Genomic DNA, 17061 nt, shown 5'->3' with positions numbered 1-17061 from the left:
CCAAGGGATGGGACAATGTCCTCGTGGTCTTTGGCCAATAGATGGGTCTTCCTTCCGTGGGGACATCTCAAAAGGCTACTCCAAAGAGTCACCTTTTATAGTTTTTCCCAAAGCAAGTGGCATCTGGCCAAGACATGGGGAAAATTTTGTGCTTAGGAAAGTAGGTATGGCACAGTTTGCTATCCATAAACAGCTCCTTGGCAAGCATCGACCTCGGTCAGGCCAAAACTCCTGTCTGAAGCGAGTGGGGTCCACCGGGGTCTTCTTGTCACAGTCACCAGGCAAATGAGGGGAATTTCAGACTGTCTCTTACAGCACCCACCCCACAAGGCCAGGGACCTACCTGCAGCTTCCAGGGAAAAACAGGGCTCATCTCAAACTGGCTTCACCGCTGTACTGAGGTGCCACATTGTCTCAGTTTGATTGGGAGACTGATTTATTGCTGTAACACACACCCATCACCATGGAATGGCCTGAGCTGAGAGGGACCATGAAGCTCACCCAGCTCCAGGCCCCTGCCATGAACAGGGATGTCACCCACTATACCAGGCTGCTCCAGGCCCATCCAGCTCACCCTGAAAACTGCCAGGAATGGGGAAAGCAGCTTTTGAAAAGTAAAAAATCACTTACTGGGTATTTACAAGGAAGGGGAAAAGAAAATTGAAAAAAACCCAAAACAAAACAAACCCACTTTGATAAGAGCCCTCAAAGCAGAGTGCGACATTCCGTAAGACTTCCTTGGAGACCAAAAATCAGTTTTGACACTGTCTCCTGGATCAAACACCAAGTGTTTCAACCTCAAGTCTCTGATAAACTTTGCTGGACAGCTTTAGATTTGCACAATAAATTCTCTGTCTGGGGAAATGTGCTGCCCAGTCCGAGCACCTGTGCTCAGGTACAGCCTCAGGGCCAAGGCAATGTCAGGTGACACCCAGCAGGTAGCTGAACCACAGTGGCTGTTATGTGGTGTCACTCTGACAGTCCTACGGGCAGAGTTCTCTGCACTGGCAATGTTCAGAAGGGCCCTTTTCCCAATGTAACCATTGCAAGTAGGTAGGAAAAAACACCAAAACTTAAAAAATGGCAAGTGTGAGCCAGGAATTATCAGTTAATGACATTCCCAAGGGACATCCACAAAGGAAAGGGCAACATAAAAGAAGAAAGGTGAAAAATAGTAAAGTTTAATAATTACAAGAAAAACACGCATATCTGAGCAAAACCTCCAGGAATCAATAAAACAACTGACAAAACATCAATGAAGTATCAACAGCACTAGGGACAGCAGCTCTCAGACCTGTGTGAACACACACGGGATCCTGAGCAGATCCACTCTGGACACTGCTGACAGGGACAGCAGTGATGTCCCGCAGATCCCTGGATATGTACCTGGAACAGAACAGCGACCATTTGATTCCAGACAGGAGGAGGAGGGAACACAAACACGGGTGAGTTTAACCATGGCAGCTCTGGGCAGTGCTCTCCACCACAGGGCATTGTCGGTCACCACCCAACACCTCACGGAACTCTGGAAGCACCTGGAGAGCCCCTGCCTTGGCTCCGATGTGCCAGGGCACTGATGCATCTCAGCTCAGCTTTCCTGCCCTGAGCACAGCACAGCACACCTTCCCCAGCCTGAGCATTTGGAAATTTGAGCCCAAAGGAAATTCCCTCAGTACAACAAAGCACTGTAACTAAAATGGCAGCACTGTAAGGAGCCCGTAGGGAGACTGCATAAATGAACCAAAATCCTGTCCAGGAACACATCTCACACGGCATCACAAAGAGAAACACAATCAGCCTGTCAGGACCTGGCTCTCTACCTCCCAACTAAGCCCTCCTGCACCACCCTGTCATCATTCCATCATGTATCTGGGTAATTCAGTGGCCTTGTTCATCCCATTTCCCAAGGACACAGAACTGCCCTGGTGCCCAGTCAGGCCACAGACACTGAGGGCTCCAAGTGGTCTCACATGAAGCGCTATTGGCAAAGCTCCTCACTTCCCAGCCCAATTGCAGGTGAGCAAGGACAGGACAGTTCATCTTACCCTGCTGATGCCTTTTTTGATGCTCTTTTCCATTCTTTTCTCCCTAAGGCACTGTGGGAACAGCCAGCAGGGAGAACCTGAGGCTTTCCATCAGCAAACCCAGGCCAATCCCATCTGGAACAAGCAACCCATCCTTCAACCGGCCCTTAACCAACTCACCTGTCCTGTTCACACCCAAACACACTCAGGGGGCCAGTGAGCTGCATGGCCAGACTGTCAGCAAGAGCACTGCTGGGGGAATTCTTCCTACAGCACCCCAGCACCTGCCTGTTATACCAATAATCTGATTCCAGGTGGCACAACCTAATTTCAGGCAGCACAGCGTGCACAAGGCTTTCCCTCTCCCCATTCCCTGAAATACAGCACAGCTCTGTCTGGTGCCCCAAGAGCACCCACAGGAACTGCTGGGCCAGCACACCGGGCCCTACCATGGGTAACTCAGGTCACCTCTGCCTGCTGTGCCCCGAGCACACGGTGCACGCGCTCCTCGGCGCTATAGTACAGCTGCCCGCGCCGCAGCCAGGGCTCATCCTGCTCGTACCAGCGCTGCTCATCAAACTCTGGGAAGAAAAAGGCAATTTCTCTGCTGGCTGAGGCAGGTGAGTCTGTCAAAAGAGAAGGAAAAGTAATGACAGAGAGATGCCAGTTTGCCATCACAAACGTGCTGGACTCCAAGGGCACCTGGCTAGGCTGCACCTGGCCAGGCGTGCATGGTGTCTTGCAGAAGGGAACAAATTGTTCACTTGGAGCTCTCGAACTAAAGCAAATACAGACAAATCACCATCATTCCTGCCTACCCAAGAACCATCCAAGAATGCCAGGCCTACCTGAGCCATGGGTCGTGTTCCTGGTGTCCGTGAGGCCGTAGGAACCTCGGATGGAGTCTGGGTTGCTGTGTCGGGCTTGGAACACTTTAGTGGGTCCCATCAGGGATCTCCAGAGAGGGACAGCGTTCTCATGGGCCAGGATGTAAGCCCACATGGGGCCACTGCGGCAAGGGTCCAGGAACAGCAGGAGAAAAGATTATGAAGAGCTCGTTACAAACCGGTTATTTATTGTCCTTACAAACCTGCACAGTACAGCTGCCATGGGCTGCCACGCTGGGCCCTGGCTGCCCTGCCAGGCCATGGGGAGGGGCACGGTACTCCCACGGCACCAAGCCCACGGCAGTGGCACTCCACCACCTTCGGGGGTGCCACCCACTCGGTACCACTGCTGTCACAGCAGGCTAGGATCTCGGCACTCCTCCCCCGCAGCCAGAGCCTCCCACCTCCGCACATCCCAGCGAGCCCCTCCGCACAAGGGTCACCCGCAGCGCCCCGCACATCCGAGGCACATACCTGGCCATGAACTCCACCAGCCGCTGGTAGAAGAAACGCCCTGCGAAGAGACACGGACCGAGTAGGCACCGGCCAGGGACAGCATCCCACTCCGGCAGCCCCTGAGCCCCGCTCGTACCTTCGTGCTCCCGGTAGAAGCGGCGGCTCTGCTCCGGGCCGCACCGCAGCTCCTTGGCGCGGACAATGAGGAACCGGTGACGAAGGATGGCGGCGTGCACGGCCTGCGGGAAGAGGCGGCGGTAGGGGGACGGGCCGTGGCGAGGCCTGCTGTACCGTGCCCGGCCCGGTCCGGTCCGGCCCGGCCCGGCCCTTACCTCGCGTACGAGCGGATGGGCCACGGCGTCCGGCTTGAGCAGCGCCAGAGTCAGCTGCAGCCGCCGCGCTCCGCCCCGCGGGGCCGCCATGGCCGTCATGGCCGTGAGGAGGGCAGGGGCGGGGCCGGTACGCGTCGCGCGGCAGCCGGGACGAGCAGGCGCTGCCATGGCGACGGAGGAGCAGGGCCGGGACGCGGCCCTGGAGAAGGGCCCGGATGGGGCCCGGGATGAGGCTGCGGTCGGCACTGAGGAGACGGTGAAGATCATCTGCCTGGGCGACAGCGCCGTGGGGAAGTCCAAGTGCGTGGGGCTCGGGGGTCCCGCGGGTTCGGGCGGGGCAGCGGCGGTGCCGCGGGCTGACGGCGGCCCTGCTCTCTCCGCAGGTTGCTGGAGCGGTTCCTGCTCGATGGCTTGTATCCTTGGGAGCGGGGGAGCGGGGAAGCGGGGGAACGGGGGAACGGTGCAGGGACGACTGCGGGCGGTGTCGGCCTGGCCCGGTGGTCGCGGCGGAGCGGGGTCTACGCCTTCGTGGGCTCCTTAACGCGCCGCAGCCGCCCTCAGCAGCTGTCCACGTTCGCCCTGACGCTGTACCGGCACCGCGCCCGCGTGGGAGGGCAGGAGGTCCTAGTGGGTGAGTGGGGCCAGCACGGGGGGCACGGGGTGTTCCCGGCCGCAGGCGGTGCCATGGCACAGGGAACAGCTGGGAAGTGGAGAACCCCTCCGTCTGGGTCTTGGTTAGGTGTTTTGATAGACGACAGCATCATGACAAATCTGGTGCCCTTCTGTGATGGGGCTGCAGCACTGGTGGATGGGGCAAAGTGATTGCCATCATCCCCCTGGGCTTGGCAAAGTGTAGGGCACTGTCCCCACCATGTCCTGGGCTCTGAGCTGGAGAGACAGGGATTGGATGGATGGGTGGACAATCGGAGGATAAAGAATGGTCTGTATGACCGCATGGAGTCGCTGAGCAGGGCTCGTTATTCTTGTGGAGACCTGGACAAGTGGAGTCTCTCGGGGTTAGGGCCGGGGCTGACACTGTTCAACATCTTCGTTGTGACGCAGACAGTGAACACAAATGTCGTCTGATGGGGACCTGTCTGTATTTGGACAGTTTAAAAAAGTCACTGTCCAGCAGTGAGACACAGTCCAGTGAGACACAGTGTCAGTAGGAATCACAGTACAAAGGAATCCCTAAGGAAACTGGCTCATCTGGCTTTGGGTCCAGCTGACAAGAGGTATGACTATACCGAGGTGCTTGACTGAAGCTGTACCAATTTATACCAGGCTCAGATCCAGCCTACAAACCCAGTGAGAGGTGGGGGATCTCCACCTGAGCTGCACCAACAGCAAAAAGCACGGTGGTGTCCAGCTTTGCCCCATGATATCTGGTGTACACAAAACTTCATGGACTGGGACCTGTTTGCCTCTGGTTGCCTTACCTTCAGTAGAGTGAGTCCTGCCCCTGGGAGAGTGGAGTCAGATGTCTGAGAGGAGCTGGAGCATTTCCTACGGCAGGGCCCTGGCTGACCATCACTGGGTCAGAAATCAGCAGTGTCCAGCACTTTCTGGAGTTTTAGGTAGTTTCCTGTTGTCCTCCCTCTGTCACAGAGCACCAGACATTTCTACTGCTGTTTGCACTTCTGCCTGTCTTGGTCCTGCTGTCCCATGTAACTGGTGTCACTGGTGGCTTCTCCTTTGTTGATGGCCAGTGCCAGCACAGCCCACAGCTGAACCCAGTAAGGAGAGGTCCCAGTTTGGCACAATTTTTTTAACCCTGGAGTGTTTCAGATTGGTCAGGTGAAACTCAGTTTGTGTCCCTGAGCAGCTGGGCTGGCTTTTCCTCCTCAGTGTAAGTTGTGAGAAAACAGAGCTGGGTGAGTTGTGTCATTGTGAGCTGTTTTTGCATTGCAGACTTCTGGGACACGGCAGGCCAGGAACGGTTCCAGAGCATGCATGCCTCCTACTACCACCAGGCCCATGCCTGCATCATGGTGAGGGGGTCTCAGCTGGGACCCGTTGGGCTCAGTGACATTTGGCCTTTGTGTTACTTTTATGGTTGCACTGCCATGTGTTTCTTGTTTCTTCCAATGGTTTAAAAAACTTTCCTAGATTTTTTTTTTCCTCTCACCAGATAAACCCCCTGTAGATGGACCTGGTTAGCTCTGGTCTGTCTCTCCTGGTAACACTTGCCTCTATCCCCTGGCTCTGCTGTCTTCTCAGTGTCATCATGCTTGCTCCTGTTCCAAATTTTGTTGGCTCCTCACCTGTTCAGATCTCCTGTTGCTCTCACTTTCCACTGTTCCTCACTACTTGGGAGCACCAGTGATTTTCATTGCTAGTTTAGTTGTCTGAACAGAGGAGGCCACATCTGATCCTGCTTGGCACAAACTGTTCCCAGTGCCAGCTCTCTGTGTGCATGGCAGGGACTTGCACAGGACACCATGACAGTGTAAAGGACATCAAGGGGCTGTTTGCTACTGGCTGGGCTTGGGGATACTGTCCCTTTGTCTTTCATTCTTTCTAATAACACCCAGTTCCCTTTGTCTTGTCTTCGTGGGAACATTCTGGATTCTGTCCTTGTGTTCCTCGGAGCTGTCATGGGTTGGCCCCACAGATAGGTCAGAGCTGTCCTGGGTCAGTCAGAGCTGTGCTGGGCTGGCCCCAGGATAGGTGGTTCTCTCTTGGAAGGTGTTTGATGTGCAGCGGAAAGTCACCTACAAGAACCTGAACAGCTGGTACAAGGAGCTGAGGGAATTCCGCCCAGAGATTCCATGCATTGTAGTGGCCAACAAGATTGATGGTGAGTGTACCTTCTGCTCCCAGCTTGCCAAGGTCGTGGTGGGATTTGCTCCTGTCCTGAGAACAAACATCCCATGTCTGTTGACTCCAGGGGATTTCCTTAGTCCCCCAGGGCTGGGTCCTGTGCTCACCTCAGCTGCCATCTTACAGGTGCTTGTTCTGTGTCACCAGCAATTAAAAGTGCAAATTTGATCCATTTCAGTTTTATTCAAGTGTTGTTCTTCCAATTCTGTCCTTACCACACTGCCTATTATATCCATAAAGAACCCAGAAGTTATTGGAGTAGCACCTGGTCAAAAATGGCAACAAAAAGAGGCAAAAGCTGTTCTGTGGCTTCCCTGGATGAGTCAGGGATGGCCTTGGTGCTGCTCCTTCAGCCTGCACAGACTCCTGTGTGCTGAAGTGTCTCAGTGTACCTGCTGACAAAACTGTTCCACCAGGCTCTGCAGGAGGCTGGAAGGTTCCCTCCCATGGGGAATGCCAGCTGTCCCTTAGTGATTGCTGTCACTGGGCTGTGTCTTGTCTGGGTCAGCAGGGGCTGACATGTCACACAGAAGACACTCGTCTTCTGGACCTCCTGCCATGTCTGACTGACCATGTCTTCTTTGTCTGCCTCAGCGGATATGAAGGTGACCCAGAAAAGCTTCAATTTTGCCCGGAAGTTCAGTTTGCCCTTTTACTTTGTGTCTGCTGCCGATGGCACCAACGTGGTGAAGGTGAGATGGGCGTTTGACTGCTGAACTTGGTGTCCATGAGGCCCTCGGCAGCCCAGGGACATGGAGGCTGCTGAGGGCACAGACAGTAGGAAATGGTCCATTATTTCAGCTTCATGTGAAACGCTAGTAGCTATGGAGAGCTGCAGAGGGTTTTTTTTTTTCCCTTGGGATGTGGGAGCAGTCTCCATCTGCTACAGAAACCCATGTGCCCCATCCTGTGAGTGATGGGCCTTGTGCTCCCCACCAGCTCTTCAATGACGCCATCAGACTGGCCGTGACTTACAAACAGCACTCGGGAGACTTCATGGACGAGGTCCTGCGGGAGCTGGAGGTAGGGAAGGCTTTGTCCCTGCTCTGTGCTGAGTCCTGTCAGATGAGCAGTTTTGCCCTTTTTCCCCTGTGGTGAACAGGGGAAAGCTTTGCCTCTGCTGGTGATCCCGGGGCTTTGTGTGCTGCTCATGTCTGGGCTGGGAGGAGGGAGGTGGCAACCATCACAAGAGCTCACTGCTTTAGGCGGAGTCTAAAAGGGCCACAGCAGATATAGTTGTTGCAGTCTCTGCCATTTCTCAGCAGTTCCTTGTCCTACTCTTTTCCAGACCTTTGACCTGCAGAAGACAAGCAAGGATTTGTTGGATAAAGGGAAGAGCTGCACTGAAGAGGAGCCCTCATCTGCCTAGGCCTGGACTCATAGTCTGGTTTTCCCTTTGCTGTGGAATTCTGGGGCCTGTACAGAAGACTTTGATGTTTCTCATGCCCTAGAGCTGTGGCAATAGGCAGCTGGGTCTCTCCCCTTGTGGGAGCCTACCTGGGCAGGATTTTCATTGGCTCAGCCCTCACTGCTGCACATTTTGCTTGGGAGGGATGGGAGAATCCATGTGATTCCACATGGATGGCTGCTCATTCCTACTGCTCCTTCAGGACAGAGCTGGCTAGAAGTGAGCTCTCTTGGACCTGCAGGAAGGATCCTGCCCAGATGCTGTAGTGGTACCTGCTGCAGAAAGCAAACACTAAAGGATATTTTTTACAAAGCTATGAGATGGCATCCTTCTTGCACTGCTGCTGAAAGGAGGCAGGTCCCAGGTGGTAAAAAGCCACAAGCCAGCCCAGCCTGCTCCCAGCTGAGCTGGTGCTGCTTTGGTCAACCCATGACCTCTGCTGCAACATCCCTGGGATCCTGTCCCCGTTCTGCCCCAGAACAGCCAGATCCCAAGGGCTCCTGAGCACAGGCTTTCCCTTCCAGGTCCATATAGCTGACACAGGTGGGCTCACACTCATGGGCTGCTTCTGTCCCAGCTTGTTGGATGTAGCTATGGCTCTTGTCTGTATGTGTGCACAAGATGCTGCATTCCAGAGAGCTGGATATATACACACACCTAGACAGTCATGGAGTCATGGAATGATTTGGTTTGAAAATGATCTTAAGGGTCATCTCATTCCACCCCCTGTCATGCGCAGGGATGCCTTCCACTATCTCAGGTTGCTCCAAGCCCCATCCAGCTTGGCCTTGGACACTTCTAGGGATCCAGAGGCAGCCACACCTTCCCTGGGCACCCTGTGGCCAGGTCCTCACCTCACCTCACCTCACCCTGAGTAAAAACTCCTTCCCAACACCTTGTCCAAATCTCCCCTCCTCTAGATTTAAATCATTCCTCCTTGTCCTGTCACAACCTGCCCATGCAAAAAGCCGCTCTCCCCCATTATTATAACCTGTTTCAGTCACTGGAAGGGGCACTGAGGTTTCCCTGGAGCCCACTCCAGGCTGAGGAATGAATGTGAATGGCACAGCAGAGGGACAGACAGAGCAGGGACTCTGCGAGCCTGCATGTGCACTGAGCAGGGCTGAAAGCACGGTTAATGGTGAACACACAAACTTTACTTCAACACCTCAGTCACGGCAGCATCGCTGTGGCTGCAGCAGAGCAGCATGGGCAGGACAGAGAAGCCTCTGTCTCCAAGGCTACCTTTGGCCCACCAGGAAATGCCATGGTCAACTGTAACCCTGGATGCTGCTCATCCCCCTGCTGCTCAAGCTTTCTTGTCCTTCAGAAACTGCAGGAAGTCCTGCAGCAGATTCCAGAATTGCACCAGGATCTGCTGTGGGAATGACAGGGGCAGTGACATGCCCGAGGATGTCACCGCTGGTCTCTGGCTGTACTCGGGGGTCAAGTTGATGTCTTCCTCTGGCTCCTCTTGTTTCATACGCTGCTCAGGGGCCGAGGTAATAACTGGCTCTGGTGCTGGACCAGCTCTTTCGGCTGGGCTCAGGCCAGTCTGGAGCAGGATCCAATTGTAGAAGTGCTGAGTGGAAGTGTAGATCCCAGGGTGCCTGGCTCTGTTACAGCCTCTTCCCCAGCTGTTCATTCCCACGAGCCAGAAGTAGTCAGCTCCATTGTCCTTGCAGACGAGGGGACTCCCGCTGTCCCCCTGTGCCGAGAGAGAGAGCTCAGGGGCTGTGGGGGCTGCTGCCATCCCCAGGGCTGGCTCCTCTCTCCCAGCCCCAGGGCTGGCTCTGCTCTCCCAGCCCCTGCCAGCTCCACATTCCCAGCACAGGAAGGTTCTGCTCAGGGTCTGGAGCCTCCAGCCCTCAGCTGGGAGCAGCTCGGGGATTCTCCCATCTCTGCACATGGATCCCAGATGTGCAGAGGACAGATGTTCCAGAGTCACATCCACACTTTGAGTCTGCTGGGGGCACTAGATGGGCTTTGTGGCCTTGGGGACAAGGAGAGGTAGGACAGGGACCTGTGGGTGGGGGAGGGAAGGGCAGACCCAGGACAGGTCAGGCTGTGTGTGGGGGATGAGGGGGTCCCTGTGCTGTTGGGGGCTGAGGATCTCATCACATGCTCCTACCTGGCAGGTGTCAATGCCGCCCTGTGGGTACCCAGCACACAGGTTGTCAGCATGAACAGCCCCTGCATACCACGGGCTGCTGTTGCAGAGCTCTGTGTCCATGAGGTGGACCTTGGCCTCCTGCAGTGCCACGCCTGTTCCCTGAGCTGTGGGCACAGGGGGAATGAGCCCCCAGCAGCTCAGTACCCATCCCTTCCCCTTCCTCGGGCCTGGCTTTTCCTCCAGCATGACATTGTCTAGCTGTGTTCCTGTTGTTGGCTCAGGGGAAGGGGCCAGACCCATCTCTCCAGAGATTTCCCAGGGCCAGTAGGAATTGTTTGGGTGAGAAGGGACCTTACAGCTCATTCCGTTCCACACCCCATCTTAGCGGGGCTTGGCAGACTTCCCACAGTCCAGGCTGCTCTGAGCTGGGCCCTGCTAACATCCAGAGCTGGATTCCTTCTGTGCCCAGCCCATGTCCCCAGTGTGCCCAATCCATGTCCCCAGGGTGCCCAATCCATGCACCTAGGGTGCCCACTCCATGTCCCCAGGATACCCAGCCCATGTCCCAAAGGTGCCCAGTCCATGTCCCCAGGATACCCAGCCCATGCCCCCAGCGTGCCCAATCTATGTCCCAAGGGTGCCCAATCCATGCCCCCAGGGTGCCCAGTCATGTCCCCAGGATACCCAGCCCGTGTCCCCGGGGTGCCCAGCCTATGCCCCTGGGGTGTCCAGCTCCCCTCAGAGCGCACATCCTGTTCAGGAACTCGCCTCTGGCAAAGTTCCAGCCGGCGATGTAGCAGGATTTCAGCTCTGAGACCCTGAGCGAGGCGTCAGGCACACAGCCCAGCTGGATGTAGTCACTGCATTCCACGGGCTGGTCCAGCTCCAGCAGGGCGATGTCGTTCCTGGCCGTGGCAGGCACGTAGTGCTGGTGCACCAGGAGCCTCTGGATGTGTCTGACCTCAGCCTCAGGGCCCAGGTGAGTCAGATCTGTAGCCCCCATCACCACCTCCCACATGGAGACATCTCTGGGGAACAGATGGAGAGAGGGGTGACAGGGAGCAGAGCCATGGGCTGCAGCAGCCCAGCATTTCCCAGGCACGTGGTGCTGTGACCTGGGCACCTGCCCATGCTCTGGGGACATCTCTGTCCCTGCTGTCTCTTACCTGGCCCTGGCAAAGCAGTGTGCAACTGTGAGAACCCACTGGGAGCTGAGGAGGACACCTGTGCACATGTGCCACGTGCCATTCTTCCAGGTGGCTTGGATGCTGATGATGCCGGGCCAGACCCCTGCCTGGGCACTGGTGCCACCCACAGCATGGGACGTGTCCTCAGCAGAAGCCACAGAGTCATAGTCGAGAACTGCAGAGCTGTGGTCAGAAGCCATGGGCCGGAGCCCACAGGTCCCACTGGAAGCACAAAGCCATCACTGCCCTGCTCAGTGGCTGCTGCTGCTCAGGCTGCAGGTCCCCCGTCCCACCTTCCTGCCCAGTGCTGAGTGGCAGTAGAGCCAGAGAACCCCAAGGGGCATCTGTCCCCCTGGTTCTGCCAGGAAACCCCCCGAGTGTCCCCCAAGTCCCCTCCCAGAGCCTGGGACCACTGACCTGCAGGTGTCCCAGGTGGCCCCCACGGGACAGGCCAGGGCCAGCAGCACAAGCAGCCACAGCAAAGCCATCAGTGCCAGCGCAGGTAGCAGAGGCAGAACCGAGGTGTCACCTGCAGTGCAGCCACCACCACAGCACCCACAGCCTTCCTGGTCCTCACAGTGCCCTCAGACAGGGCCGCTGTCACAGAGGGGCAGGTTCTGTGTGCTGGGCATGGCAGGGAGGGGCAGCACAGAGTCACAGAGACATGGAATGCTCTGGGTGGAAGGCACTTTATTGACCATCCAGTGCTATCCCTGCCATGGACAGAGACACCTTCCTCTGTTCCAGGTTGCTCCAAGCCCCAGTGTCCAGCCTGGCCTTGGGCACTGCCAGGGATCCAGGGGCAGCCACAGCTGCTCTGGGCACTGTGTACCAGGGCCTGCCCACCCCCACAGTCAGAAATTCCTTCCTAACACCTAATCTAAATCTGCCCACCTTCAGCTTAAGGCCATTTTCCTTGTGTCCTATCACTACATGCTCTTGTCCAAAGTACCCCTCCAGATTTTTCTAAGCCCCTTTAAGTACTGGAAGGGGCACCAAAGTCTCCCTGGAAACTTCTGTTCTCCAGGCTGACCAGCCCATAACTCTCTCAGCCTGTCATGCCCTTCTTCCCACCCTGAAAGAGTATTTTAAGTGTTGTGATCCTTGCTGTAAAACAGCAATGCTCTGCTAATTCACCTACATTCACCTTTCACATATGTTTATTAACATCCATTTCATAAAAGCGTATCACTTTGAATAAATACATCAAGAAATGAAAGTTTCCATTTTTTCCTCTGTAATTTCTTGAAGTATTTTGTGGGAGAATGGCTAAGGGTAAAAAGATAACAGTATGATATTATAAGGGAAACTACAGTTGCTGCGGTCTGGATGGAAGGTTGTTAGCATGCCTGATCTCCCTCACACAATACAATCCAAAAGAATCCCGTGCTGCCCATGCTATAGGATGAGCCCAGGACAGGGGGGTTCTGGGCTGGGTCATGTCCAGCCCCCCATCCACCAGCATCCCCAAGTCTTTCTCTCAGGGCTCCTCCATCTGCTCATTCCAAGCCTGGATTGATTCCAAAGGTTGCCCCAGGCACAGCATCTGCACTTGGTCTTGTCAAACTTCATGAGGTTCCCATGTGCCACCACTTCAGCCTGTCCAGGTCCCTCAGGGGGAGACCTGCCCCACTCAGCTCGGTGTCACCTGAAAACCTGCCAAGGGTGCCCTGCATCCCTTCATCCTTGTCATTAAAAAAGATATTAAATTCTTCCTGCACATCTGTGATTCCCAGGTTCTCCCTTCCCCTTTGGGTGGGACATCACAGGGGTGTTGGACAGATTGTGGCTAGCAGGTCAGGGCGGTGATCCTGCCCCTCTGCCCTGCGCAGGTGAGGCCCTGAACTATTGTATTCAGTTCTGGGCTCCACAGCTCAGGAAAGACAAGGAGCTGCTGGGGAGGGTCAAGGAGGCCACAAAGATGATTCAGGGTCTGGAGCATGTCTGTGATGAGGAGAGGGTGCAGGAGCTTGGCCTGGTTAGTCTGGAGAAGGCTGAAAGGGGATTCCATCAATCCATAAAAATATCCCTTCAATCTACAGAAATCTCAGAAAGGGGATCCCATCAATCCATACAAATATCTCAAATCACAGAATCACACAGAACCAAAGAATCAGTTACACTGGAGAAGCCCTCCCAGACCACTGAGTCCAACCTGTGCCTGGTCCCCACCTTGTCAACCAGACTAGACCACTGAATACTACATTCAGTTATTCCTTAGACACCTCCAGGGATTGGGACTCTGTGGGGCAGCCCCTTCTGATGCCTGCCCACTCCTTCCATGAAGAAAATTTTCTTGACGTGAACCACTTCTGGCATAGCTTGAGGCTGCTCCCTCTTGTCCTGTCCTTGGTTCCCTGGGAGGCTGAGCCTCCCCTGGCTCCACTCTCCTGTAAGGGAGTTCTGGAGAGTGAGAAGGTCCCCCCTGAGCCTCCTTTCCTCCAGGCTAAGCCTCTCCAGCTCCCTCAGCTGCTCCTGGCAATGCCCCCTCTGTGCCTGACTGGCTGCCAGAGCTTCTGAGTCCACGCGGAGTTTTGGACTGCTGCTCACATGTCCACCTGAATCTTTCACCTGAGGGGATTGCACCAATCCATACAAACACCGGAGGCCGGATGCCACCAATGCCCACCGATGTCCCACCAATCCCCATGATCTCCCCAGAGTATAAGGATGGTGCCAGACCCAGCCCAGTGGTGCCCAGCAACAGGACAAGGAGTCAGGCTCTGAGTTCCAATAGTCCCAGCTCAGCATGAGGCAGAACTTCCCTCCATCATGGAAGGGCCAAGCCCTGGGACAGCTGCCTGGGGAGGATGTGGGGTTTCCCTCCATGGAGACATCCCAACCCACCTGGACAAGTGTCAGGGTCCAGGCGACCCTGCCTGGGCAGGGGTTGGGCTGGATCATCACCAAAGGACCCTTCCCACTCATACTGTTGTGGGATTCCGTGTGTGATAAATGTGTGTTTGTGTGGTACGTGTGACACCTGTGTGTGACACTTCTGTGTGACATCTGTGGCAATTGTGTCTGTGGCCACATGTGCTAGCCTTGCCCACACACCACTGCATGTCCCCAGCACGACCACCCAGGCTCCTCAGAGATGTGGGTTCCCCCTCAAACCTCCCCAGCCTCAGAGATACTTCCAGGTGGCACCCCTGTCTGCAGGGGCATAGCAGGGACTGCTGAGAGGGTGTGGGGGGCCACGGGGACATGGAGGTGGGAACAGAAACATGGGAGCAGAACTGGGTGGATGGGGCTCCCAGACCAAAGCCCCTCAGGCCCTGGGATCAGTGAGGTGCAGGGGCTCACTCTGCTGTCCCCCCGAGGGTGAGGGTTACGGGGGGGTTCTCAGAGTACTCCTGTGTCCTGAGCCCTCCACATCTCTGTGCTCCCATGCCCCATTGCATGTCCCTGTGTCACATCCCCAACTCCCCCTCATTTCTGTCCCCCCCATGTCCCCATCTCCCACAGAGCAGAGCAGACAATGAGTGGTGTCAGCACATGTTGGGGACACTGTCAGGGAGAAACACGGGGGACACAAGTGACACTTGGGCACTGGGGGAGGACAATAAATAACGTTCCCCCAGGTTCTGCTGGGGCTGAGGAGGCTGAGAAGAAGCTGGAGGAATGGTGACAAGGTCATGGGGACAACTCCCAGTGTCCTTGGGGTGTTCCTTTGCCCCCCCTGCTGAGGTGAACCTCCCTGCCTACAGGCAGGATCTGGTAGGATCTGGTAGGATTCAGCAGGATACGGTAGTAGCACTTCCCCATCACGGGACACAGCTGAGACACAGTCATAGGTCATCCACAAGGCCCCGTGGCTGCCTTCAGAGACACCCCATGTGTCACCCTCAGACCCACAGAGCAACCACAGCCCCCCAGCACCCCAAGGACACCCTGGGTACCCCAGGGACCCCCCCAGCAGCACCCTGGGATGGGCTGGGGACTTCTTGTGGTGGGGACCCCCAGGCATGGGGCACAACTGCCCCAGGTGGGCTGGAAGCCTCTGGGTGGGTTTCTTTGGGGTGGAGATCCCCAGGCCCAGCTTGTGACCCCACGGGGTGCTGGGGGTTGTTCTGGGGTACTAGGGAGGGCTATCACAGATTGTCGAGTGTGAAGAAGTTGGGGGAGTGGTGGGAAACTGTTTGAGGGTGTCAGGAAGGTACCAGAGACTTTTTGGGGATGCCCGTCGCCCATGGTTGGGTGCAAAGAGACCACGGGCACAGGGGATAGCTTGGGGGTGCCGCGGGGGTTTGCACATACTGGGGTACCAGGAGAACTGTTTGGGGGAGCTCAGAGGGAGATTTGGGGTAGCATCAGGATGGCTTAGGGGGGTCCTGGGGGGCTCTATCGCAGCTCATCGGGTGCAAAGAGCCCCCGGGCACGGCGCAGCACCGAGTCCCGGGCCGGGTCGTAGGGGTGGTCCTTGGACGGGATCTCGAGCACCGCGGGCAGCGCCCGGGCATGGGCTGCGACCGCCGGCCGGATCTGCTCCGCCAGGGCCTGCGAGATCAGGATCATGCCCACGTCCTCCCGCGCCAGGAAACCCCTGCGGGCAGGGAAACAAGGGAGAATCAGGGGGCACACAGAGCCATGGGCGCCCCAGCGAGGTGGGACACGCTCCTCGGGATCCCTTGGAGCCCTTGATCCCCCAAACACTCCTGGCACCAGACCCGAGACTCCTGCGAGCCCTCTCCCTCTCCTCCAGGAACTCTGTGAACCCCCTGACCCCAAAACCTGCCTAGATCCCCCTCAGAGACCCCACTCGGTAACCACAAGACCAGCAGGCCCCAGACAGGGACCCCTCAGACACCACCCCCCCAAACCTTGCTGACCATGACCAACCCTACTGAGACACCCCCAGACCCCTCCTCAGACCGCCCCGCGCCCTCCGGGGCCGCCTTCCCCCCACACACCGGAACGTCTCCTCAATCTCGGCCAGGCTTGTTTCCTTCTCCACCACCAGGAAGTTGGGCCGCCGGTGCTTGTCCAGCTCCCCGATGCCGCCCAGCAGAAACCCGGTCACCGTGTCCTCGTCGCCCATCACCGCGATCAGCTTCCCGCGGCCCGCCATGCCCAGGGCCCGCTGGGTACGGAATCCGCCGGGGATTCGCTGGGAAACCCGCTGCCGGGATCCGGCGGTATCGGGATGCGCCGCCGGGAGCAGCCGTAGGATCGGGACCGATCGGGAACCACTGGGTCTCACCGCCGCTTCCGGGTCCCCTCACCACTGCCCCGGCAACACAGCCGAGACCCCGCCCACCGCGGCGGGAGGAGCCGCGCCCCGCACGCCCCACCCCCGCAGCCGCGCGCGCTTGCGCAGTTACCGTGCCCTTGAGGGGACGCGGGTTGCTGCTCTGCACAGCGCCCCCTACCGGACGGCGCGGGTCCCGCAGAGTTCCCCGGACCGAGACCCCCCGAGCCCTCCAGGCTGCCGCTGTTCTGCCATGGAATCCCTCTAGGACCCCCCTACAGGACTCGGGCATTCTGTTCCACACCCTCCCAGGCCGCTTCCAGTGTCTTGTTCCAGACCCCACCATCTCACGGCAGAACTTAATAATCCCATCCTGCAGCCCCCAGAATCCCACCCACAACACCCTCCAGGACCAGGAAGCTCTGGACCCTTCCCCGGCTCCATTATCCTGGCCGGACCCCCAGGACCACCCCCAAACCCTCTGCTCAGGACGCCCCTAGATCCTCTGTCCTTCCCCCGAGTCCCCCAGGACCTGCCACGCTCCCAGCCCCACGCGTGTTGTGTCCCCAGCCATCACTCGGACACTCTTCCTCTCCCCGTGCTTTATTGGCAGGCCCAGGACCCCTGGGCTCCCCGGGGG

At 57.0% G+C, this 17061-nt stretch overlaps 4 protein-coding genes across 6 annotated transcripts; 1 reads left to right on the top strand and 3 right to left on the bottom strand.

Annotated features, from left to right (window-relative positions):
- Positions 1 to 1109: 1109 nt before the first annotated feature.
- On the bottom strand, positions 1110 to 3804 carry NME6 (NME/NM23 nucleoside diphosphate kinase 6). 2 transcript variants are annotated; one of them, XM_062491503.1, is made up of 6 exons: positions 3700 to 3804; positions 3504 to 3606; positions 3386 to 3425; positions 2873 to 3033; positions 2493 to 2650; positions 1110 to 1386 (listed from the first exon to the last, which is right to left on the bottom strand). In XM_062491503.1, the coding sequence occupies exons 1-6, from the start codon at positions 3796 to 3798 to the stop codon at positions 1273 to 1275; spliced, it is 675 nt and encodes a 224-aa protein (XP_062347487.1). In that variant the 5' UTR covers positions 3799 to 3804; the 3' UTR covers positions 1110 to 1272. The 2 variants fall into 2 exon arrangements, with proteins under 2 accessions (XP_062347487.1, XP_062347488.1); XM_062491504.1 differs by lacking the exon at positions 1110 to 1386 and having other exon boundaries at positions 1765 to 2650.
- LOC134043845 (rab-like protein 2A) lies at positions 3797 to 7891 on the top strand. Its single transcript, XM_062492580.1, has 8 exons — positions 3797 to 3999; positions 4083 to 4112; positions 4251 to 4330; positions 5611 to 5690; positions 6388 to 6499; positions 7117 to 7214; positions 7462 to 7545; positions 7811 to 7891. The coding sequence occupies exons 1-8, from the start codon at positions 3797 to 3799 to the stop codon at positions 7889 to 7891; spliced, it is 768 nt and encodes a 255-aa protein (XP_062348564.1).
- A 1267-nt stretch (positions 7892 to 9158) lies between these two features.
- On the bottom strand, positions 9159 to 11610 carry LOC134043733 (acrosin-like). Its single transcript, XM_062492421.1, has 4 exons — positions 11210 to 11610; positions 10812 to 11071; positions 10062 to 10207; positions 9159 to 9638 (listed from the first exon to the last, which is right to left on the bottom strand). Exons 1-4 carry the CDS (start codon positions 11428 to 11430, stop codon positions 9240 to 9242), a joined length of 1026 nt encoding a protein of 341 aa, XP_062348405.1. The 5' UTR covers positions 11431 to 11610; the 3' UTR covers positions 9159 to 9239.
- Positions 11611 to 14718: 3108 nt separating this feature from the next.
- ATP6V1F (ATPase H+ transporting V1 subunit F) lies at positions 14719 to 16473 on the bottom strand. 2 transcript variants are annotated; one of them, XM_062491501.1, is made up of 2 exons: positions 16142 to 16473; positions 14719 to 15906 (listed from the first exon to the last, which is right to left on the bottom strand). In XM_062491501.1, the coding sequence occupies exons 1-2, from the start codon at positions 16299 to 16301 to the stop codon at positions 15575 to 15577; spliced, it is 492 nt and encodes a 163-aa protein (XP_062347485.1). In that variant the 5' UTR covers positions 16302 to 16473; the 3' UTR covers positions 14719 to 15574. The 2 variants fall into 2 exon arrangements, with proteins under 2 accessions (XP_062347485.1, XP_062347486.1); XM_062491502.1 differs by having other exon boundaries at positions 14719 to 15776; positions 16144 to 16473.
- Positions 16474 to 17061: the final 588 nt, after the last annotated feature.

The sequence above is a fragment of the Cinclus cinclus genome, chromosome 4 (genome assembly GCF_963662255.1).
Source record: "Cinclus cinclus chromosome 4, bCinCin1.1, whole genome shotgun sequence".
Taxonomy (NCBI): Eukaryota; Metazoa; Chordata; class Aves; order Passeriformes; family Cinclidae; genus Cinclus; species Cinclus cinclus.
The sequence above is the reverse complement of the archived record's forward strand: the minus strand, read 5'-3'. Positions and strand labels throughout refer to the sequence as shown.